Genomic DNA, 21,747 nt, shown 5'->3' on the forward strand with positions numbered 1-21,747 from the left:
TAGTTTGTCAACCAGAATTGTAACGAATTGCATATTTTAGAAAAAACAAACTGAACTTGTAGCAGATAGGTGGTATCTACTGACTGTATTTATAAATATTGTTTGAGGTTATGTGACATTGTACGATGGTCGACGTATATACATATATATGTAAGTAGGCAGGTGGCTAACATTTGTATTGTTCCTCACACTTTGACTTGTACGGTACAAGTTGTACCTGCATTATACCATCATTTTAAATGCATGTAATTCATATCTATTGATTGCAGATGTGCTAAGATTTGTATCAGTTCTTTTCGTCGAAACGAATCGATAAACAATAGTAAGGTTATAAATCATGACAACAAAACTAACGTTTGTGAAATACAGACAAATGCGATGGGTATGTGTATAATAATATATAAAATTATATAGATAATGCAAATTTATTGTCGTCTATGAATTACACATTTATTAAGTAGTAAAAGTTAACAGTTGATGATCATTTTAATATGAAAATTTGAGTTAAGATGCTTATTTTTATTTTATTTGTTGACTAGTATTCGACAAAAGAAAAAATGAGAGTCGTAGATACCGTAAATGAGCAACTTACAAATGAGGAACTCAAACACAGACATCATCCAGGTAAATTGAGACTTTCATACGTACAGCAACCCAGTTGGCTATTAGATACGATTCTAGATCTTTTAAAAGGTAAGAAGAAAAAAAAATGGAAAATATATTTGTCATTAATTATGGTATATAACTTTTATATATTAGTTAAACATTAAACCTGTTTATATGTACAAAGATGGAAAAATATCACACAAATCAGTTTGGGAAAGTGGAAAAAAATTGGGATCTTATCTACACGAACGTCATATTCCATTCGAAAGTGTAGATATTTCTATAAAACTTAACGAAGTTCGATCACGCACTAAAATGTATACTGAAACCAAAGAAGATCTATTGAAAAATCCAAAGGCTTTAAAGCTTTTCAAGCAACTTGTTTATAATTGGCAACCAGTTGAATATGACAAATACACATCTTTGTCATATTTAGTTAACAGAAGTGTACCTGAGTATTCTGTTTTATGTAGAATTATGAATGAAATTAACAGCAATGATACAAATTTTACACCAAAAACATTATTCGATTTTGGCTCTGGTATTGGAACAGTTATGTGGTGAGATATATCAAACTATGAAAACTATTAAAATGCACAGAAATACAAATTTAATTTCGTTTAGGGCGGCATCTCAATTTTGGTTAAAGTCTATTTACGAATATTACTGTATAGATACTTCTGGACACATGAACAATTTATCCGAATATCTCACGAAAAAGGCTAAGCCACAAATCCCCTTTAAAAACATTTTCTATCGACAGTTTCTTCCGGCATCGCCAACTGTAAGAATGTCAATTATTACACGGTAAAATGTTCAACATAATCGTTAAATATATTCTTCGTATTATTATTTAGCCAACCTATGATATTGTAGTAAGCGCATATTCATTATTCGAATTACCAGATCAAAAATCTCGTCTTGAAGTAATTGCAAAACTGTGGGAAAAAACTGAAAATTATTTAATAATTGTGGAACAAGGTACAAGAGCAGGATTTACAGTGAGTGTTGTACTTTAAGGATTAATTTAGTTCTTCTAACCGGTATATTCAATCGATTTATGTGTTTTAAACAGATAATCAACGAAGCTCGAGATTTCATACTCAATTATACAAAGCAAACATCTGGAGCGCACGTATTCTCACCTGTAAGTACATTCAATAAATTAGTACAGAAATTATTTTCCTGAAAGTTTGAAATTGTATGATTGTTTCAGTGCCCGCATGACCTGGCATGTCCCAGATACACAAATGACAATACTCCTTGCAATTTTGAGGTTTCCTACCAAACATTACGTATTGCTACATCGTCTAAGTACCTAAAAGAACGCTACTCATACGTGGTACTTAAAAAAGGTATAAGACTCAAATATGTCCCATATCTAATATCGAACGATAAACAGTACAAACGATTATTTACGTTATATTTTTACAAGAATATTTATTATACAACATTTCTTTTGCAGGCGAACGTTCAGAAGATGACTATCAGTGGCCACGAATTGTCAGACCAACAATGAAACGTTCTAAACACGTTATATGTCGTTTGTGTACGAGTTCGGGCAAATTAGAAGAGCAGATTTTTACTACATGGAAAAACGGAAAGTTTGTACCATTTCAAGTTTAGAGCATAACATCGTAAGACTTTACGGAAACATTGAAATCACGTTAACGCGATGTTTTATATTTTCAGAAATACGTATCGTTGTTCAAGGGCCAGCAAGTGGGGCGATTGCTTGCCATTCAAGACAGAAGAAAAAAGCAACGAAGAACCGAAATAAAATACTATGTACATTCATAATTAACTGAATAAATCTGTAATGATTCGTTATATTAAAAGAGTTCATAAATGAAATCCCAACTTCCAATAAAATATAATAATGCACGTGATTAAATGGCTGTAGTATTTCATAGTACCATAGTCTTGTTATGGAATTGTGAATGGTGTTATTCAACACCTGTATGTAAAATAAGAGAGATGGAGAAAGGTATTTAAGAGCTGTTTGCAGGCTGGTCCACGATCAGTTCTGCTTAGACAACAGAGGAGTGCATATCTTTAGGTACAAGGTAAGATCGATTCAAGGTTTCTAATAGGGATATAAAAAAAAAAAGCTATTCGGTGCGCTGAAAACTTCCCGCGAATTTAAACAATCGGTTGTCACCTCTTTCTATAAAATTCCAAGTGACATTGCAATGGTTTCGATGAACAAACGTAACGAAATAACAATAATAAAATAATGAAAATTATTTATACAGATATACACGTAATTCTGTGTTTTTTTTCTAAAGATAATCGATATTTTAGGATTTACGTAATATTGAAGCTAAAAAAATTTCAAAATTGTTTGTCCGTTAATCTGTCCAAATGTTTCCGCCACCACCATTTGAAAATGATTCGATACAATTCAATTTAATTATGTACTTTTTGTTATATATGAAATACAAACATTTGATAAGTCTATCAACAAACTTAATTATTCATAGTTTGTACGAAAATTCGTAGAGTTGAAGACGATTCCATAATATTTTAAAACGTAACTTTGAATTCGTATCAGATGTTCAAAAATATCGAGGAAAGAGAAGACTACGCTTTAAAATGGATAACAACATTAAAATGTCCATCAGTTACGCAAGAAGATATAAAGTAATGGAAGCTTATGTATGTCCCGATTCTTCCGTATATGCGACTTTCTCTCGTGTCTCCGGATATTTCACTTTCTTCCTCGAGTAGCTGGAACGCGCTCCTCCCGACGTATTTAAAATGAGATCATGTTTATCTCACAGATTACTACTCATCCGATCTTCGATCGATATTTCGAAACAAAAATTCTTCCGAGGAATTATCGAAAGAGAAAATATTACCGAAGAAAGTATTTGTTCCAAGCTATTAGAGAGTTGAATACTAATTTTGGAATTATACTTTCAAAGAGAAAAGAGATTACGATCGCAACATCGATAATCATAAAATATCCAATTCGCATAGAATTAACGCTAAACCTAACTAACTTTTCTATACAATGCTTATATGCGATATATGAATTATATACAATAATACACATTATATACACGTAAAATATTTTTGCGTTTAATCGAGAAAGCGTCTTCAAGACTAATTCGTCTAGTCGAATATGTACGCACAAACGAAATTTGATAAGTTTAGCATTAATCTAATATGATTTTATTCGCAGCATGTTCTCAACGGTGCTATTGGTGGTAATACTTTTATTGCTGCTACTGTACCTGGGTTCGAGAAAACCAAAAGGTTATCCTCCAGGTATGAAAAACTTCTGTTCGTTTTCTTTCGAAAGTATTTTAAGTATGCAATGATAAGAAAGCGGTAGGACGTTGCGTAATCTCGCTTCCGGGTATTCTAGGTCCGAAATGGTGGCCGATTTTGGGCTCTGCTCTGGAGGTGGCCCGTCTTCGCCAAGAGACTGGTTACCTGTTCAAAACCTGTTCCGTCCTGTACAAAAAGTACGGGCCCGTGGTTGGCCTAAAGATCGGCAAGGATCGCATCGTGGTGCTGAACGATCCCGAGAGCATCCGGATGATGCTTACCGATGAAGTTTTCGATGGAAGACCGGCTGGTCCCGTCTACGAGGCGAGAACTTTCGGCACCAGAAGAGGTATATTCATCCTTTACTTTTTTTTTCTATTGAAGTATACCGCATACAGCCGCGATGCATTAGAAAGAGATTAGACAAGTATTCGCTGTTTCGTATCGATACGAATTGTATACGCTGTTTGATTCAAGGTTTGCTAGTCGTCGATGAGAACTTATGGATCGAGCAGAAAAGATTCGTTTTGAAGCATCTTCGGGATTTCGGATACGGTCGGAAGAGCATGTCCACGATAATAGAAGAGGAGGCTCGATGGCTGGTCGAGCACTTCAAAAAGTTGATCAACGACGAGTACAATAATCGTATCGACGAGTCGAAGATGTACTGCAACAATAACGAGCACGAGGACGGACGAATGTATAAGTGTACGAAAAATAAGAACGAGTCGGATCGAATGGATACGACACCGACGAATCGATACACTAAAAGCGTGAAACAATTAAAAGTCTCGGATATGTACATGAACGCGAACGAGTACGTAGAAGTGAGAAAAATGGCAGAATCATCCACTGGAATAGTTATCTCGATGGACGATGCCTTTGGCGTTACAGTTTTCAACGCTCTGTGGAGAATGATAGCTGGTAAAAGGTTGTCCGTTTTCCACTTCTATAACGTTTCGTTGTTTCGCTCGTTTTCTTTGTTTATTATCGTATTATAGAATACCTCGATGCGATGTCACCGCTAACGCATCGTAATTCTTTGACGTAGGTTTAACGTCGACGACGAGGAACTGAATCATCTTCAACGGATAATGACGGAACTTTTATGCGAGATCGATATGATCGGTGCGCCCTTTAGTCACTTTCCGATATTGAGATTCATCGCGCCGAAAATGTCTGGTTACGAAGCCTTCCTGAAGATCCATCAGCAACTGTGGAAATTTTTGAGGGTAAATTAGATAAACGAGCAACAATTGGACAGAGAAATAAATAACATTGTTGCAGGGCGAATTGGATAAACATAAGAATACTTTCACGCCAGACTCACCGAGAGACTTGATGGACGCATACTTAACTGTTCTCAAGTCTAAAGACTACAGTAGCACGTTTTCGGGTGAGTAAATTCTACTCAATACATTTACTCGGTAAATTGTTCGAATTTTATTCGAATGTTGCTAAGCTCACTATTGGTTGTTATTAAAGGAGAATGTAATCGGTCGATCTTATCTAGGTGAATTATAATTACAGAGTCTCAGCTGCTTGCGATTTGCGTGGATCTGTTCGTGGCAGGATCCGAAACGACGTCTAAAGCTCTCAGCTTTTGCTTCCTGTATCTGGTCTTGTACCCAGATGTCCAAAGAAAGGCACACGAAGAAATCGACAGAGTGATCGGACGAGACAGACTCCCAACTGTAGAGGACAGAGCAAAGTAATTTTAAACGTTTGAAAAGAAAAACGCACCGATTTACGGCTATGTCTACAAACCTGATCTCCTCGAATTGTCTTGTTCCAGAATGACGTACATGAGCGCTATCGTGTTAGAATCGTTACGAATGTTCGTAGGACGATCGTTGAATGTACCTCACAGAGCGCAGAAGGATACATCTATATTAGGTCACAGAATACCGAAAGTAAGAATTACATTTGATTTGTGTTACGTAAAAAATATCAGTGAAAATTGATAGTTCTCTGGAAGATACATCGAGTACATTGAGATTTATTATAGGATACGATGCTTCTCGTGAATTTCAACAGTATACTGATGGACGAATCGTGGGGCGACCCCGAAACTTTTCGACCGGAAAGGTTTATCAACGAAAGCGCCAACATTATTATACCGCAAACATACATTCCGTTTAGTATGGGTACGTATATCGAAATAAAATGATGATAAAATGAAAGCCGCATGAATCGAGAAACATGTTTCATGTTAATGTTATACTCGAACAGGAAGACATCGTTGCATGGGAGAAAATTTAGCGAAAAGCAACATATTTATCATTGCCACTACATTGCTACAACAGTTCACGTTTTCTCCTGTCTTTGGAGAAAAGAAACCGTCATCCCAAGACTTCGTCGATGGTGTTACAACTAGCCCTAAACCGTTCAGGGTATTGGTTTCGTTGAGAACGTAATGAAATATCGAATGGAACTTCGATCGAAAGATGCAGAGCTAAGACTTGTAACTAATTTAATGTTTGCATTGTATCGTATAATCGGCGATATTGATATTTAACATTGATATTAAACATTTATTCAAACGCATATGTAAATCCAAAGAATCGTTTAAAATATAAAAATGAATACCATACAGTTAGAAATAGATACATTGTATCTTAATGTTCAGAAAAATATAGTTTATTTTATATGAAAATACATGTATTGTGTATATATTTATATATGTATAAGAAGCCATACGAAATAAATAATACATATACGAGAACAATACAAATTTCATATCACCGTTTTGCTCTTAAAAATTAACAAAGATCTAGGTCTGGATCTTCGGTACTATACTTTTAATAATATATTACGGACAGTATATAAATTGCACATTACTAGAGATTCTGTAAACACGTATATACTTTTTTTTTTTTAATGTCGCTTATTTTTCTATATGAAAAGATAAATCATCCGTTTGTTCCGTTAACATTGTATCTCTTAAAATAGTCTGGCACTTATTTTTATCGCGATCATGAATATACTGCATTCTCATTAATATTAATATTCTTGTGCTTCGGATCACAAAAGTTTTCTTTCTTTTTTGCTAATTTACAAGAAATATATAAAATTATAAATTGTATTTTGATCCTTAATGAACGAAATAATATATACTGACTATGCAGGTACTGTTTCGATTAGAGAAGTGATAAAACTGGTCAAAACTTTAGTAAATGTTCCAACACTGACCTTATAAAAATGAACACAATTTTGTTAATAACAGAGCATAAGGCCTTGTCGTCCCATATAATATAGAGCATAACGTCTATTTCTTCAAAAATTGAATGTATTTTCTCAAATTCATCGCATAGATGAACTTTTGCCAACATATTTTTTTGCACTGGACGGCATTAAACGAATAATTTTTCAATTAAAACCTACTCGACACATTGTGACAAGACTTAAACTAAAAATAATTTAGTCATTAATTAAAACATATATATATATATATATTATCCCTGTAAGTGATGCCGCAAGAAATGTTGAAATACCTTTTCCGGGGGTCAACTGGGATGATCTTCGACTATATGAATCTGTTAAATATAGAAAGTAAAAGAATTAATTAAATAAATACTAACTACTGAATCTTAAAACCCTTTGCTAGCGACAATCTTTACCTCGGATAAGATGGCCCAATTTTCACTTTCACTGTGTACAGTTAGGCGAAGTATTAATATTTTTCCGAATTTTTTATCTACTGTTCCCTGAGCAATCCCCAGTGCATCAAATTTTCCTAAATAAAACACAAGATTTTAAACATATTTTAGTAATTATGTACCCTACATAAATGTACAAATACAATTTTATATAATACCTATAACGATGTAGCCGTCTTCGGTTACGTCGTTACTATTTCTATTTAAAGAAGCAGATATCTCGGAGAACACTTCTACCGTTGTGTTATAAAATCTATCAGACGGGTGTTCAGGATTTCCACTTCTGAATAAGTACCTATAACAAAAAATTTGAACATGATATGATTGTTAACACATTGTTAAAAATGTGACGGATCTAATACCTTTTTATAAAAATGGGATGCAAAAATTTAAATTTTAAGTGGTCTCCTGGTTGCGGCAAAAGACCCCAAAAGAACGACTCTCCTTTGTACGCTTTTTGTAATGTGTATTGTTTATAAGATTTAATTTGCGTTTCAACTGTTGCTTCCGGATTCTCATGCGCATAATATAATGTTATCTTGCCGAATTGTTTATCCTAAATGTAACATTCTTAGTTGTTACAAAGTACAGATAGAAATAAATGAAATAAACGGTTTGCCTTTTTAATATACCTTCAATTTCTGTACTTTTCCCTTCAACGAAGAATGTGTTCCTATATGTTGAAACAGGGAGGGTTTATAATGAACCCATAACTCTGCTTTAGCCATTTTACAATGTTTCTGAAACAAATATGTAACATGATTAAACATTCCGAATAGTGTGCGGAAATACTTCTTTTATATTCATTTTGCGGGAAGAATGTACATACTTACACTATCTTTATCAAGACTACAAACTTTAGTGGAAACCAAGTGGTCCAGTAACCAATCGACTGGTTTATCATTATGAAACATTAAAAAAAATTGGATCAACCATGGCAGTTCTGCACACTTAAATAATTTTCCTGTATCGAAAAGTACATCATAAAGATAAAGTAAAATTCCGGGATAATCTTATTGGTAAATCTATAATATCGTACCGATGAATCCTAATTGACAAAAGTCCAAAACAAACCAATTTTCTTTAGTCACGATTTTTTGCAGTGCAAAAGATTTCATTGTAGTTATAAAATTTTTTTTAGCTAAAATGTCGTCCTCTAGTTGTACATAGAATGTTCCCTTTGTCTGAGCATATGACATAAGAAATGCAAAATCTAAATTTTGTTTTGATCTCCAAACAACTCGCTGGTGATCGTCGCCTAAGGTGTCACGCAATTTAGATAAATCTGGATAATAAGACGCAGACGGGGATATCACATCAATTACACCAGTCTCGAACTCAGTTGGAAACCTGATATTAAAAAATTAGTTAAAACAAATAAATTCAATAATTGTTAATTTGTAAGTAAGAACTTACTGAACTTCAATTTGCTTTGCAACATACGCCACATAGTCCAAATCTGTCTGAAGAAATTACAATAATTGTAGTAAAATTTCCTTTGTGGTTTTGTTACAAAATTATACATACTCACTTCAGCAACTAAAACAATGATCAAAGTGTCTGCTGTTTCTGCAGGATTCATGCGATCCAACAAATTCTTAAGTGTTGCCATTAAATAGCTCTGCACTTCTCTTTTGACCGTTGGTACTCCTAAAACCATACTGATTCCAGTGCGTCCTTTACTTTGGACAAATGCTGGTCGCAAACTATTAGGATCATTTAAAAAATGTGGAAGAAAATTGTATATAGATGGTAACTTTATATTAGTCATGTTTGTTGTAGCATTGTTAAGTAGAAATTGAAGATCTGGTAAAATGTGATTGTTCTCTATCAATTGCAATAACTGATGCGATAACAAGTTTATTTCTTCCTGACTTGTAACATATTTAGCATGTAAATGTTCCAGTTTGGCTTGGAGTTCTGCAATGCTATTTTGTAAGACTGTCTCTTCATTTAAGTCTGAAGGTGATAGAAGATTTAAAATGGCGCATGGTATTAATATTATTGAGAGTATGATCAGACATCGTCTTCGTACAGGGGTCAAAGCTACAAAATGAGGCGTCATCTTCCTTACGGTGAACTCTACATGATTATGTTCATAGTCTTGTGAAAGAAAATTAAGTTTTCAATATTATCGCATTATTAGTTCACAGCATGGGAAACCTAAAACATGATTTAATATAAAAAAATCAATATTTGTATTACAAAAATTTGTATTTACAGATCATATCAAGGAATGCACAGATGAAATAGACAATTCAACTAAACTAAAATACATGCAGATCGAAAAGGGAAATGATAACTCATTAATAAGAATTTAGTTCAATGTTACTGAAATTAACATTCTAAGTTTTGCAAATTTATAAAGCAAAATATAAATAAAGTTGGGTATTAATTGTAATTTAAATACTATTTACATACATAATAATAAACAAATTTCTATGTACATTTACATTCGAAGAAATATATCACCGCGTGCGGTGATAAGAACAAATGTAAAGCGTTACAAGTTAGAAGGGTATATCTAAGTACTGTCTAAATACATCTGCTATACTTTTTAGTGTTTTGTTTTTAGGTGAATGGTTTCAATTTACCACGAGAAATCGTAGTGTTGAGTCCTTCAAACGCCAAGGCAAAACTGATACGTCGTATTAGATTTGACGAATATCATTATCGATTACGAGTCGTACATTTAAAACCGATGGTTCTGTTCAATGAAATACGAAAATCTTTCACTCGATTGATAATTATCGCATCATTTTTGGTAGTTTACCAACAAACCGTTTCAACAATTTTATCTTTGTTTTGTTAAACCTCTGGTTCAATAAATATCCAACAATCTCGAAAAGGATACAATTCTCTTACTCGAAATTGCTTAGGGTCGACTAGATTCTATATATCTGGTTTCATTTTACAGTTAAGGCAACACAAAATATTTGTATCCTCTTTTTAACGTGGATCAATTACGTATTTATGCATGAAAAGTCGTTAAAATTATTACGGTACTTCGTCACATCGAATTCTATGTGGCATAACCTATTTTATTGCCGAGTTAAGTTGTAAGAACACTGACAATAACAATGTTCATAAATTTCAATTTTGCGTAGTGTGAAAAGATATCGCTACGCGATACTTTTTAAAATAATGGAAAAATCATCGTTTAATCATATCTTAACTAAACATCGAAGTACAAATAATCGCGTTGAATATGGTTGAATAGTTGGATTTAATCGTCCTATCCTTTTATTCCATATGTTTCTGCTTTTATATCCCGCGATCATTTGAAGAGTTTACTGAAGTTTACTTTCCATCGATCTTAGCTTGAAGTTTTTTATGTGATTAGACAAAAGATATAGAAATTATTGAAATGATATTGTAACGAATTAATTTAATTGTAGAAAGGTTCAGTTATCTTATCAATAAACAAATAATATATACGTGTATATGTTAAGTTTATTTTCCGATTAGTTTTTTTCAATGAAGTAGCAGTTTTACTAAGTATGTTTTTAATTATCTATCGGAGCTTGAATTCCCAAATAGTAAACAAGAAAATAATTCTATCTTTTTTCCCGGATTCGGATCTAAATACAAATCGAAAAATCGCTAATCTAGAGACTTTTCCTTCACACGTCTTTCACGTGGCTGCGTGAAACCGAAGTGTTTTTGAATATTTTTAAAATCAGGTTAAGACGGTGTTATGAATTGATTATTGAACGAATATTGATTAAGAAAACATGATGATGGTACGTTTCTTATTATATTATTTACACAATTAATTTATTTTTATTACTGTTCAGTTAACCTGAATGGGCAAATTATGATTTCTATACGATTTATAATGAATGAAAGTATATAAAATTTAATGAATGTACAGTAATTTATTACAAAAATTTGTTTTTTTAATGAAGTGCATATTAAACTGTATCAACCGATATGCTTTTTAGACTAAAAAGACCAAAGTAGGAACAAAAGGAGCGAAGCAGATTGTGGAGGAAAACAGAACAACTCTAAGCTTCTATCGTAATATGATTATTGGGGCATTAGGAATATACTTTACTATTATGATGTTGTTCTTTGAGTTCACAACATCGTCGATAGTAAGTTTCTTATTTATATCATGACTAGACAATTTGAAGTAGTGCCTGACATAATACTGCATTTATTATGTATTATAATTACAGACCTTAAGCATTTTTTCTGGAATTGTATATATAGCAAGTTACCAATTCATGACATATATAACGAAAGCAACATATTCAGAATCCGGACAACTTTTGGATTCTGGTATTGATCTCAACATGGAAGGTGGTATAGCAGAGTAAATATCACAAATTATATTAATTGAATGTTAAAATAATGTAATATGTTTATTACATATCAACTTATATTTGTTACAATATAATAACATTTCTTTCTTTTGTTCTAGACATGTAAAAGATATAATTATATTAACCTCAGGAGTACAAATACTTTCGCTTATATCAAATTATTTTTGGTTCTTATGGCTTCTTGTAAGTAAATTCAGTTAAATGAACAATTTAAATTTATATTTTTTAAAATAACATTTTTCACTTTCACTTATATACTTAAATAAATTATGAAATTTGTATACTGTATTGTTACAGGTACCATTGACGGGAGGTTGGTTATTATGGAAAAAAATATTAGCTCCATGGTTCTTCGCGTCTGCTCCTGAGCAACCTGAGATTAGCGAGAAGAAACAACGGAAGTTGGAAAAGAAAATGGCTAGACGGCATTAATGTTTTCCTTAGGCATACAAGCGCATTTTTAATAAATATTTATGAACTTTACAGGGATGGGATAGATTTGAGCAAGATTATGAAACAAGCTGTCTTCGTTTGAGCTTGCATTGTTTCATACACTGTTCTATGTTCACCAGAAAACTTGTACGCAAATTTTTAGATAAACTGTAAAACCAATTTTTTAGAAATTGAATCATTTTTATGGATGCTATATTAATTTATATAACTGTCTTTTAGCATTAAAAAAAGGAACTTTATAATGAAAAGATTAATATAAAAATAAATTTTATAATTTTTAACGTTTATCTATACTATTTTTCATGTATTTACTCTCTAATCTTTATATATTATAGTTTGCAACTTTCTTTGATAACATATATTAACATTATTTCTTACAAGAACTTAAAATGTAAATATGCAGAACATGGAGTTTCATATGTACATATGTACATACATACAAATTTTCACATATTTGACCATGTGTATTTATAAGAACGAATTAAATTCGTAATGCGAGCAATGTTATTCTACATGTAAACACTCAATATAAATTAAATACTCTTATTTGGCTTTGTTTCACTTTAAATATAATACTAAATGGAATGTGCTCATCACCATTTCTTAATCTGCTTTAAAAATCTTAAAAAAGTGCATCACAATTAAATTAAAATACGATAACCAACATATTAAAATTGGCTCATGGTATAAATATTAGTTAAATTAGAATTGTATTTCTATTGATGTCAACTTCCATTAACAAAATTGTAGCAAATTAAGATTTTCATTTAATAAATACTAAATATTATTTATTAAATACTATTGCTGTATACCATGATAATTATTTGAAAAGTATTTTCTAATCCTATTTGGACTCTTACAATGAAACTACATAACATAGCGGACTACCGTTTGTAAGCTTAAGTAGTTTACAAAATTTAAAGAGTATCTACATCTAAACCTTTTTTTCTCCTGTAATCGTGTTCGGATTGATATCCAGGTGGATGATTATGATCATGTACACCTGTAGGCATAAATCTTTCCGCCATAACTGCGCATTTCCCTTTACAACCGCGATGTTGTTCTGCACATCGGTAATGAGATCTGTTCAAAACTTCTGAACGAGACGTCAAATTATAAACGTAGCCCTCGTGCACTAACTGTGGTCGACCTCTCGCGGATAGTCTATAAATTACTGGTTCAACAGCTGTAATTTAAAATATGCCATTTCAATCATTCATTAATTTGACTATGAACTTTTAATTTTTGCATTATTAAATTTTCCAAAATTTTTTAGAATTTATTAAATTCTTCAAAATTTTTCAGAATTTATTAAATACTTCAAAATTAATAATAATACTACGTTTAATAATAAATTATACTTTTACTCATACTATTAAGATAACAATGCTTTTTTTATTTAAAAATTATTATTAAATAATCTCTCAGGTGTATAAGTTTTCACCTTGTTGGGTAGAGGTTTCTTTGGATGTCTGTGCATCGCTTAACTCGCTTGGATCCTCTTTCTGATCATTTTTATTACTTTTTACAATAGGAATATTATCATCTTCATTTTCATGCGTAGAATCATCTGTATCTTTATTCATTAAAATTGAAACATCTTCGTTATTATCATCTACATCTTTATTTGATAAATCATGAATATTTTCCGATATAGCTGATCTATTACGTCTTCTTTTTTTTACATTCTGTTTTGTTATATCGCGAGATCTTTTTCTTCTATCTATCATTTCTACGTCTTTGTAGATGGTATCTATTGTTCCTGAATGCGATTGATTCACAGTTTCAACATTAGAATCGATACTTAATTGATTGTCGCAATTAGGTAAAGGTTTTGTGCTAATTGTGTCTTCTATTGCTAGTCCTCTGATTTGCAATGTTTGAGCTACTTTCAAGAAAGTAGATAAATCGTCTTGTTTAATGTTAATTTCACCTTGATACATGAATTTCAATAACGATTCAATTTCGGTATACTTCATGTCTTTAAGGATAATTACTGGGTGCTGACAAGGATTTTCCTATAAAATGATCCTAAGAAGCTCTTATTTGAGCTATCGTGACTTATAAATACATTTACCATATATAATATTAGTTTCTGTACCTTAAATATATTTTTAAAATATGGGCTGCAGACCGAAAGTACTAGCTTATGAGCCTGTAGTAGCTGACCCTCTACAGCAAGTGTGACATCTACTAAATCATTTTCTGCGAGATGATTTAAAAAGCCAAACGTCAAGTTACTAGAAAAGTTGTTCCATTTCAAGGACAATTGTTCTGATAGCGAAGTTTCTGCCATTTCTATCTGTAAAGAATGGTAATGTTGTAACAATACATTTTAACGAACTTGTGCTACAAGAATGTACAAATATTACCCCTTTATTTATTACCCAAAGTTAGAATTCCTGACAAAACAAACAGAATATCCCAACTTATTGTTAGAACCACAAGGGTTAGAATTGTAATTACTACAAGTTTAATTTTATATCATGAAACAATTTTAGAGAAATAAGAATTCATTTTTACTTTCGACGAGAATGATACATTATTGCTATTTTGTATTGAGATATTCAAAAATCGATAGAGTACGTAAAACAATTGCTTTTAAATGAAATATCTAAGACTGTAATGATTGGTAATATTGTACTATATTACGTGTTATGAATCATACCATCGTGACAGACGTACTGTCGATACCGATGGAATCGCAATGTATAAATTTTCGAATTTATTATTCAAACATATACTATGTATATTTTCATGTTATATATTTCTCTATATAAATATACGTATAATACATGTAACGTGTGCTGTATCAGTAACGCTAATTATTGTTTACTTCGGTACATTACATTTTTAGAAATTTATATGAAACGATAAAAAAAGATCATTTTTACTCAAAATATATTTGTCCTTTATATGCAAGATATATTTGTAGAAAAGAAAAAGACTATATCGTATGTTTTGTATATATTTATCGTACAATCCATACATTATTATTATTGTATAGTATTAAAGAAAAGTGGAAACGTACCCTCATTAATCGTACATGGAATCAAGTCATTTAAAGTTTCAAGTATCACTTGAATGTTTTGTTTTCTTTAGTTGCTAACTTTTAGAGCATCGATAGATTGTAAATCATTCTTACTTCCCGTCGATAACAGAAATCGTCTCTTCTATTCGATTCGCAAGCTAAACTGTCAAGACACTTTTACCGTTTTTGGAAATTCAAGGTATTTATATTTCAACTATTGGCAGTTGACTTACATTTGCTTCGCGACCGCATTTTATAGTGAAGTTAGTAGCGTACGAAAGCTGACAGCGTGTTTGGTGTTGAGCTGTTGAGTTCATTGAGTCCATTACGTGTCCCTTAACCAAGCCACGTCAAAATATTTATTTCCTACAATGGTAAGTGAAATATTCGCTTCGGTATGATGATTTCTCTCGATAATTTTATCGAATATTATTCTTTACTTATATTCAGCGAACTAAGTATTCGCATTATGTTACATTATAATTTATCTTGACTTTTAGCCCGGTATTTTTCAGTGCAAGTACCGCATGTTTAACAACCGTTTAAGTTAAATGATTGAGTTTAATAGTTAAGTCTTGTTTTCTACATAAACATAAAATTGAAGATAATATTATCATGCTCATAAATGCTACTAGGTAATGGTTTTGCTCTTGAATTCTTTCCTTGTTCTAAAAATTTAAAGACTCATTTCCATAACTTCTTTCAAGTTGAATGTAGATTGTTGATTACTTTAATCCATTAATTTATCTAGAGAAAATATCTACTTTAATCTTTAAATTTAAAATAGAATGGGCTTTAAGTAATATTCTGATTACTCTAATTTTTCTTTGTAAAAGTTAATGCATGAGTGCAACCTTACAACAATGACATGTGTATTAATAACTTGATGTGTGTATATTTAAAGAAATATTGAAATTAATTTTGATTTTTTATTTGATTCAGGTGGAAATTGAGTCTATGATGAGATATGTTTCTCCTATAAACCCTGCAATCTTCCCATTATTAGCAGTGGTATTACTAGGGATTGGAATATTCTTTACAGCATGGTTCTTTGTATACGAAGTTACTAGCACAAAATTTACGAGGGATATGTTCAAAGAATTGTTAATCTCTCTAGTGGCAGCAATATTTTCTGGGTTCGGTGTATTATTCTTACTGCTGTGGGTTGGCATTTATGTATAGGTACGTTATTTAAAAAGAGATATCGGCGAACCATTTACATGTACTTAAGTCATAGCACTTCTGTACTTTTGTTTCAGGTGTATTTTATCGATGTGAAAAATAAATTTTAAGACTATATCTATTAGTATTTAAATAATTATATAATAATTCCTCATTACATAAGAATAAAAACAATGTATTTTTACTAAAACGTGCAATGTAGTGTTTCATCTATACATTTATTACATGGTAAATAAGCATTATGTTTCTTAATATCTAAATTGCTATTTTAGGTACATCCTTTTCTTACAATGTAAAAAGAATTCAATTGAAAATTTGTCTTCTTTCCACATTTTTGAGAGAAATATACTTTCAATAAACAAAGATGTTTAGACTTCCTATGATATTTAAATCTTCATTTGTTTTTTAGAAGCTTTGTATTTATATCATTTTTTTTTTATTACTAACGAAATGTAAATATAAAACAAAAAATGTGGTAATGTACAATATTCGAGTTACAAGGAATACTTTTTGGACTTGCAATGATAATTCCTTACCTCTAATATATTTATATTCCTCTACTTAATATAAGATTTATATAGTTGATTGTGGATACGTTGTAATAAAATAAAATATTAAAAACCGCAACTTCGTAAAAATTAAGCAGATTATTTAACCAGCCAATCCCGCTTTTTGGCGACAACGTTGCATGAGTGCTCTAAGCATAAATTGCCTGCGCGAAAGTTGTCGTACTTGCTTTAGAAATGCATCCAAGTCTATAATACTGCAACGTAAACCTTCCCCAAGATAATATATAGCGTCCTCTGTAGCAGCCTCTTCCGCAAACGCATTTAACATTCTGTAAGCAAATAAGTAATAACGTCAGTTATCCAAGAAAAAAATAATAGACACACGAATCTTCGAATATTTACTGTTTGTAAAGCGGTGCAATTGTAGTAACAGCTTCGTCGACATCTATCGACTGATTGTCGGAAAGTTTTGCAATTTCTTTTTCTAATTCAGCTTCTTTGTCTTGAAGTATATTTATATTTTTTTCAAGTTCGGCTTTCTCTCTTTTTAATCTATTAAACAAGTCGGTAAGATGGTCGGATCCGCTTGTAAGCTCTTGTTGTGTTCGACGTAATGTTTCTAGTTCGGCTGCCAATTGCAAGAATTGTTCTTTGAGTCTTCGTCTTAATTTATCTTCCACCGCCGATAATAAGGAGGCTCTGATATGTTCTTCTGTAATTGTGCCCGATGCGCCAGCAGTGCCAGGTACCGTTGGAGACTTACGAATGATGAGAAATAATCAATAATCAAATAAAAAGAACAAAAATATTTCATTTACCGAGACCTATAGAAACTTACTGGTTGTGTGGTTGAAGGATAGGGAAAGGAACCATATCCTTGAGATGGATAATTTGAAGCAGCTCCTCCATAGGATCCTCCGTATCCTTGATATGGAAATCCAGACGATGCTGTAGGCATGTATGGCGGATATACATTACTTCCACCAGTGTATTGAGAATTTTGTAGATACGGCGGAAAATTAGAGCCGGGTACGTGAGCTCCGCTTCCTGTACTTCCAGGCACAGGCATGAAAGCTATACGAGTTTCCATTTGTTAGTACCAAAGTTTACCAGAAAGATATTTAAAAGTTAGGTCATCTTACGCTGGACTGGATAAGGTGTAGTACTAGGTTGGGTGTCTTGTCGTGGCTTAGCATAAACAGGTGGTTGTTCCCCAAAGGTTGCAATCATTACCTGAATTAAACTACGTAAATCGGATGAATGCTGAACATAAAAGAGAGTTATAGTTGTTAAAAAGATGTTACAGGATAATAAACAATGCAATATTTGTATCAATACAATTGTAATACTCACTGGTACCCAATTATGAAGATAAGGTAAATAAATTTTTCCATTATGATCAACATACATGCTAACTTTGATATTCATATCAGCTGTAGGTTTAACATAACACATAGGTGCATTATTTGGATGCGTGTCCATGAGCCATATACATACAGGAATGTTGTAGCAACTACCTAAATAATAAAATGAAAATTATATTATTTATTGTGATTGTTTATACAATAAGTATTTTTACAATGGATTAAAATTGATAATGTTACCTTTATAACAAACAGGTATTGTTCCTTGTAAGTTGAATAATTCTTTACGTGAACCATCATTAAACACTAATAAAAAAATAAACAAAATAAATCAATTATAATTAATAATGGTACCGACAAAATTCTTTCAAAGTACATATTATAAACTTATTCTTATGGTGTTAGAAATACGTAAGCTAAGAGATATTTGCAAATAATCACCAAACAGGTCTACTTCGCATTGCAAACTTTTGTAGAGATTCAAAACGCCAATGACATGTTTTCTGGTGATATCAGGATTCTGATACTAAAAAATAACGTGTCTATTACATTAAAAGATACATGTTCAACGAAATGCACACGTACAAAAAGAATACGTACCATTGATAAACCTTGCCTTATCTTCCCTTCGTCTAGAGATGTCATTTTCACCATTTAATCTAATGTTTTATCACAAATCGTCACGGAAAAATACAAACGTTCTTATTAAAAATCTAAATTTCCCTCTAGCAATATTTAGTATTTGATTAATATTGCACGAACGCTTCGCGAGTCAATTAATCGATCAATCAAGTTTCTCGCGTTCTTTCTGGCTGCATAGAAACTACGAATTTATATTTTTATCGTTACTTGTACATAACCAAACGATAACCTGTATCTGCTTCAACTATCGTAGCGCCTTCGACTCGCAAGTGCAAGTGGATAAACCATATTCATTCATCTGTCATTGAAGATAGCCCGATAATTCTAATATAATCCTATTGCTAACTTAAGATCAGAGAACAAGACAATCTATTGAAAGCATTCGGTCAAACGCGATTGAACACGATTATCGTTTAGTGCTGCCACCGATAAATTAGCGGGCATTTTAAAACCGTAGGATGATGTACGCCATGTTACGGAAAGGGAAATGAGATAGTAATATTTGTGTGCTTATCGTTTCAATGAGGGCAGTTTAATGCAATATTACATTTAATAATAACTGTATAGATCTCGCACGTATGCACGAGCTAGAACAATACTTGAAAATGTTACATTCTCGAATTTTTTTATTGATCAATACATTACGATATATCGTAACATTAAATAAACAAAATGAACCTCCTGTAGACCGTGATTTGTCAAAATTTAATTTTCAGACTCTGTTTTCTCTTTCGTTTCGCTATTTTCGGACGTGTTTCTATTCTTTTCCTCGGACTTTGACTCTTTCTCCGACTTCTTCTCTTTGCTGGATTTCTTTTCGCTTTTCTCCTTGTCAGGTTTATCACCGTCGCCCTTCTTCCCGTTGTCCGACTTATCTTTACTCCTTCTCTCTTTGTCCTTGTCCCTGGTTTTTTCTGAATATTTCGACTTGGAGGATCTGGACTTCGATTTGGATCTGGATCGTCTAGACTTTGATTTTGACCGTTTACTGCGAGATCGCGAACGGCTCCTTCGCCGCGGAGATCTCTTTTTCCGATCTTTCGATCTAGATCTTGATCTGCGTGACCGAGAACGCCGAGATCGAGAACGAGAACGATGTCTGCCGCGGGAACTGCTTCTCCTGCGCGACGGAGATTTTCGTCTGCGTTCTTTGGAACGGGAACGTTTCGATCGTGATCTTGATCTACGTCGATGACGGGAACGCGAACGTCTATGGCGAGAACGGGATCTTTTCCGCGATCTGGATCGTCTACTACGCCCTCTTGATCTTGATCGAGATTTTCGGCTGCGGGAACCACTGCGGCTTCGTTTGTCCTTCGACAACATACCGATCATTGGATCTATCGCGGCTGAAATTAAATTGTGAGCTTCCTTCACCCTCGACATAGCTTCTTCGATTTCTTTCTGTGCTGCCTCGTTGCTCTTTGCTTCTGGCTTAGCTATTGCTTGGGTGGAGTGGTAAATTTTAATGGGTCTGTCCATAAGCATTTTTCCGTTCAGTAGTAACGCGGAGACTACAGTTGCTTGTTCCGATAGCTCTACTAGAGCGTAATGTTCAGCATCCGAATCTCTGGTACACATACGTAAATATTTAACTTCGACGCTGTTAGTACTGAAGAAGTCTAATAGATGGTCCGTCGTCACGGAAGGATCCAGATTAGCGAGGACCAGCGTTCTCCTAATTTCTTCTATCCTTCGACTATCCAAATGACCAGGCAGATGTGGATAAGGTGGCAAACCGTTCGACTCCAATTTCGGATCTATAGTGGTGATGACATGATTCGGTGGAATGCCTTCGATTGCATTTACAAAGTTCGGTGGTAGTTTAGGCTCCGAAGGATATAGACCTGAAAAAATATAGTTTCGTGAATCAATTATAAGGTTCGAAAAAAAGAAACTAAACATAATTTTACAAGAATTTAATGATTCTTTGTACCTACCTGGAACAACTGTGCCATTGTTTGTCAGTTCGAGGGCTCTTTGTTCGTCGGGAATGTCTCCATTCTGGTAAGGGATCACGATCAGCGCACGATCAATAAAGACAGTGTTTGTCATGTGCTGAGCAACAGCGACGCATCCTTGGTCATGAAATTTTATGTAGCAAATACGAGACTGAACGGGTACCGCGACGTCTCGTATAGTAGGATACAATCTGATATCCTCTATTTTTCCGAGATACCCAAACAAGGTTTGCATTTGATCTTTAGTCGCTTGAGGCGCGATATTAGTTACCTGCACCACTTTTGTCGATCCAACCGCCATTCTTTCTACGATTTTCTCCGATTTTCCTCGACGTATTATAAAGAGGTTAGGTTATGGAGGAATAGCTTTGCGCGCGGCCTGGTCGTGCACTTTACACGAAAGCGTTAATCTAATTGACGCATTATCGCTTAAAATGGTCGAGCATAATACCAGTTAGAAATTGTTCACATTTATGAACGATTTACACGGAAATCAACGTTCCATCTGAACCGAGATATCAAGCTACACATAACTTACTCTACGTTTCACTACGTTCTCAAGATTTTTTTTACTACAAAATTTTTAGACCTGTGTTGTGGCACGAACTATAAAACTATAGATGATCAAAATGAGTGTTCCGGATCTATTTAAGATTGGTTTTGTGAAGATTCGCCTGTAAGTTGTTCCTGACTCTGGGGGCGGGGGGGGGGGGGGGGGCCACGGCCAGGCGGCGGC

At 33.1% G+C, this 21,747-nt stretch overlaps 8 protein-coding genes across 17 annotated transcripts; 4 read left to right on the forward strand and 4 right to left on the reverse strand.

Annotated features, from left to right (window-relative positions):
- The first annotated feature begins 11 nt into the window (after positions 1 to 11).
- On the forward strand, positions 12 to 2,444 carry LOC128894464 (methyltransferase-like protein 17, mitochondrial). 2 transcript variants are annotated; one of them, XM_054156194.1, is made up of 10 exons: positions 12 to 150; positions 270 to 382; positions 540 to 693; positions 791 to 1,166; positions 1,231 to 1,390; positions 1,464 to 1,607; positions 1,682 to 1,753; positions 1,823 to 1,961; positions 2,072 to 2,210; positions 2,299 to 2,444. In XM_054156194.1, the coding sequence occupies exons 2-10, from the start codon at positions 338 to 340 to the stop codon at positions 2,384 to 2,386; spliced, it is 1,317 nt and encodes a 438-aa protein (XP_054012169.1). In that variant the 5' UTR covers positions 12 to 150; positions 270 to 337; the 3' UTR covers positions 2,387 to 2,444. The 2 variants fall into 2 exon arrangements, with proteins under 2 accessions (XP_054012169.1, XP_054012170.1); XM_054156195.1 differs by lacking the exon at positions 12 to 150 and adding an exon at positions 164 to 199.
- A 1,257-nt stretch (positions 2,445 to 3,701) lies between these two features.
- On the forward strand, positions 3,702 to 6,931 carry LOC128894938 (probable cytochrome P450 303a1). The gene is made up of 9 exons (XM_054157044.1): positions 3,702 to 3,879; positions 3,980 to 4,231; positions 4,360 to 4,813; positions 4,934 to 5,114; positions 5,170 to 5,278; positions 5,413 to 5,593; positions 5,678 to 5,795; positions 5,891 to 6,029; positions 6,115 to 6,931. Exons 1-9 carry the CDS (start codon positions 3,795 to 3,797, stop codon positions 6,297 to 6,299), a joined length of 1,704 nt encoding a protein of 567 aa, XP_054013019.1. The 5' UTR covers positions 3,702 to 3,794; the 3' UTR covers positions 6,300 to 6,931.
- Positions 6,932 to 7,074: 143 nt separating this feature from the next.
- LOC128894939 (alpha-1,3-mannosyl-glycoprotein 4-beta-N-acetylglucosaminyltransferase B) lies at positions 7,075 to 10,275 on the reverse strand. Of its 2 annotated transcripts, XM_054157047.1 has the most exons (11): positions 10,136 to 10,275; positions 9,073 to 9,704; positions 8,958 to 9,004; positions 8,581 to 8,891; positions 8,375 to 8,505; positions 8,174 to 8,281; positions 7,904 to 8,097; positions 7,700 to 7,836; positions 7,503 to 7,618; positions 7,377 to 7,418; positions 7,075 to 7,291 (listed from the first exon to the last, which is right to left on the reverse strand). In XM_054157047.1, the coding sequence occupies exons 2-10, from the start codon at positions 9,604 to 9,606 to the stop codon at positions 7,389 to 7,391; spliced, it is 1,608 nt and encodes a 535-aa protein (XP_054013022.1). In that variant the 5' UTR covers positions 9,607 to 9,704; positions 10,136 to 10,275; the 3' UTR covers positions 7,075 to 7,291; positions 7,377 to 7,388. The 2 variants fall into 2 exon arrangements, with proteins under 2 accessions (XP_054013022.1, XP_054013020.1); XM_054157045.1 differs by lacking the exon at positions 10,136 to 10,275 and adding an exon at positions 9,963 to 10,092 and having other exon boundaries at positions 7,075 to 7,418.
- A 622-nt stretch (positions 10,276 to 10,897) lies between these two features.
- Positions 10,898 to 12,609, forward strand: LOC128894944 (transmembrane protein 208). The gene is made up of 6 exons (XM_054157058.1): positions 10,898 to 11,039; positions 11,154 to 11,284; positions 11,486 to 11,638; positions 11,723 to 11,859; positions 11,968 to 12,052; positions 12,167 to 12,609. Exons 2-6 carry the CDS (start codon positions 11,276 to 11,278, stop codon positions 12,299 to 12,301), a joined length of 519 nt encoding a protein of 172 aa, XP_054013033.1. The 5' UTR covers positions 10,898 to 11,039; positions 11,154 to 11,275; the 3' UTR covers positions 12,302 to 12,609.
- A 143-nt stretch (positions 12,610 to 12,752) lies between these two features.
- Positions 12,753 to 15,685, reverse strand: LOC128894942 (longitudinals lacking protein, isoforms H/M/V-like). Of its 8 annotated transcripts, none has more exons than XM_054157050.1 (4): positions 15,587 to 15,685; positions 14,424 to 14,624; positions 13,767 to 14,340; positions 12,753 to 13,508 (listed from the first exon to the last, which is right to left on the reverse strand). In XM_054157050.1, the coding sequence occupies exons 1-4, from the start codon at positions 15,677 to 15,679 to the stop codon at positions 13,240 to 13,242; spliced, it is 1,137 nt and encodes a 378-aa protein (XP_054013025.1). In that variant the 5' UTR covers positions 15,680 to 15,685; the 3' UTR covers positions 12,753 to 13,239. The 8 variants fall into 8 exon arrangements, with proteins under 8 accessions (XP_054013025.1, XP_054013030.1, XP_054013026.1 ...); XM_054157055.1 differs by lacking the exon at positions 15,587 to 15,685 and adding an exon at positions 15,354 to 15,493 and having other exon boundaries at positions 14,424 to 14,620; XM_054157051.1 differs by lacking the exon at positions 15,587 to 15,685 and adding an exon at positions 15,354 to 15,493.
- On the forward strand, positions 15,586 to 16,777 carry LOC128894945 (transmembrane protein 258). The gene is made up of 3 exons (XM_054157060.1): positions 15,586 to 15,727; positions 16,296 to 16,535; positions 16,613 to 16,777. Exons 1-2 carry the CDS (start codon positions 15,725 to 15,727, stop codon positions 16,533 to 16,535), a joined length of 243 nt encoding a protein of 80 aa, XP_054013035.1. The 5' UTR covers positions 15,586 to 15,724; the 3' UTR covers positions 16,613 to 16,777.
- LOC128894941 (tumor susceptibility gene 101 protein) lies at positions 16,695 to 19,445 on the reverse strand. Its single transcript, XM_054157049.1, has 8 exons — positions 19,009 to 19,445; positions 18,850 to 18,934; positions 18,649 to 18,714; positions 18,398 to 18,561; positions 18,187 to 18,307; positions 17,883 to 18,118; positions 17,447 to 17,802; positions 16,695 to 17,373 (listed from the first exon to the last, which is right to left on the reverse strand). The coding sequence occupies exons 1-8, from the start codon at positions 19,060 to 19,062 to the stop codon at positions 17,187 to 17,189; spliced, it is 1,269 nt and encodes a 422-aa protein (XP_054013024.1). The 5' UTR covers positions 19,063 to 19,445; the 3' UTR covers positions 16,695 to 17,186.
- A 115-nt stretch (positions 19,446 to 19,560) lies between these two features.
- Positions 19,561 to 21,664, reverse strand: LOC128894940 (probable splicing factor, arginine/serine-rich 7). The gene is made up of 2 exons (XM_054157048.1): positions 20,991 to 21,664; positions 19,561 to 20,897 (listed from the first exon to the last, which is right to left on the reverse strand). The coding sequence occupies exons 1-2, from the start codon at positions 21,310 to 21,312 to the stop codon at positions 19,756 to 19,758; spliced, it is 1,464 nt and encodes a 487-aa protein (XP_054013023.1). The 5' UTR covers positions 21,313 to 21,664; the 3' UTR covers positions 19,561 to 19,755.
- Between the last annotated feature and the right edge of the window lie 83 nt (positions 21,665 to 21,747).

Source organism: Hylaeus anthracinus, unplaced genomic scaffold (assembly GCF_026225885.1).
Source record: "Hylaeus anthracinus isolate JK02 unplaced genomic scaffold, UHH_iyHylAnth1.0_haploid 4, whole genome shotgun sequence".
Taxonomy (NCBI): domain Eukaryota; kingdom Metazoa; phylum Arthropoda; class Insecta; order Hymenoptera; family Colletidae; genus Hylaeus; species Hylaeus anthracinus.

Excerpts from the sequence above, each read along its gene's own strand:
- LOC128894940 (XM_054157048.1), bottom strand. The coding sequence starts at position 21,312 with ATGGCGGTTGGATCGACAAAAGTGGTGCAGGTAACTAATATCGCGCCT. Across the intron at positions 20,898-20,990 it reads CAATGGCACAGTTGTTCCAG|GTCTATATCCTTCGGAGCCT; the intron begins GTAGGTACAAAG and ends ATATTTTTTCAG.
- LOC128894939 (XM_054157047.1), bottom strand. The coding sequence starts at position 9,606 with ATGACGCCTCATTTTGTAGCTTTGACCCCTGTACGAAGACGATGTCTG. Across the intron at positions 9,005-9,072 it reads TCATTGTTTTAGTTGCTGAA|ACAGATTTGGACTATGTGGC; the intron begins GTGAGTATGTAT and ends TAATTTCTTCAG. Across the intron at positions 7,837-7,903 it reads CATCCCATTTTTATAAAAAG|GTACTTATTCAGAAGTGGAA; the intron begins GTATTAGATCCG and ends TTTTTGTTATAG.
- LOC128894944 (XM_054157058.1), top strand. Across the intron at positions 11,639-11,722 it reads AGTTCACAACATCGTCGATA|ACCTTAAGCATTTTTTCTGG; the intron begins GTAAGTTTCTTA and ends TTATAATTACAG. Across the intron at positions 12,053-12,166 it reads TTTGGTTCTTATGGCTTCTT|GTACCATTGACGGGAGGTTG; the intron begins GTAAGTAAATTC and ends GTATTGTTACAG.
- LOC128894938 (XM_054157044.1), top strand. The coding sequence starts at position 3,795 with ATGTTCTCAACGGTGCTATTGGTGGTAATACTTTTATTGCTGCTACTG. Across the intron at positions 4,232-4,359 it reads AACTTTCGGCACCAGAAGAG|GTTTGCTAGTCGTCGATGAG; the intron begins GTATATTCATCC and ends GTTTGATTCAAG. Across the intron at positions 5,279-5,412 it reads CTACAGTAGCACGTTTTCGG|AGTCTCAGCTGCTTGCGATT; the intron begins GTGAGTAAATTC and ends TTATAATTACAG.
- LOC128894942 (XM_054157050.1), bottom strand. The coding sequence starts at position 15,679 with ATGGACTCAATGAACTCAACAGCTCAACACCAAACACGCTGTCAGCTT. Across the intron at positions 14,341-14,423 it reads ATTTTAAAAATATATTTAAG|GAAAATCCTTGTCAGCACCC; the intron begins GTACAGAAACTA and ends ATCATTTTATAG. Across the intron at positions 13,509-13,766 it reads AGAAACCTCTACCCAACAAG|CTGTTGAACCAGTAATTTAT; the intron begins GTGAAAACTTAT and ends TTTAAATTACAG.
- LOC128894941 (XM_054157049.1), bottom strand. The coding sequence starts at position 19,062 with ATGGTGAAAATGACATCTCTAGACGAAGGGAAGATAAGGCAAGGTTTA. Across the intron at positions 18,308-18,397 it reads ATCTTCATAATTGGGTACCA|CATTCATCCGATTTACGTAG; the intron begins GTGAGTATTACA and ends TTTTATGTTCAG. Across the intron at positions 17,803-17,882 it reads ATCCTTCAACCACACAACCA|TCTCCAACGGTACCTGGCAC; the intron begins GTAAGTTTCTAT and ends ATCATTCGTAAG.
- LOC128894464 (XM_054156194.1), top strand. The coding sequence starts at position 338 with ATGACAACAAAACTAACGTTTGTGAAATACAGACAAATGCGATGG. Across the intron at positions 1,754-1,822 it reads GAGCGCACGTATTCTCACCT|TGCCCGCATGACCTGGCATG; the intron begins GTAAGTACATTC and ends TGATTGTTTCAG. Across the intron at positions 2,211-2,298 it reads ACTACATGGAAAAACGGAAA|AAATACGTATCGTTGTTCAA; the intron begins GTTTGTACCATT and ends TTATATTTTCAG.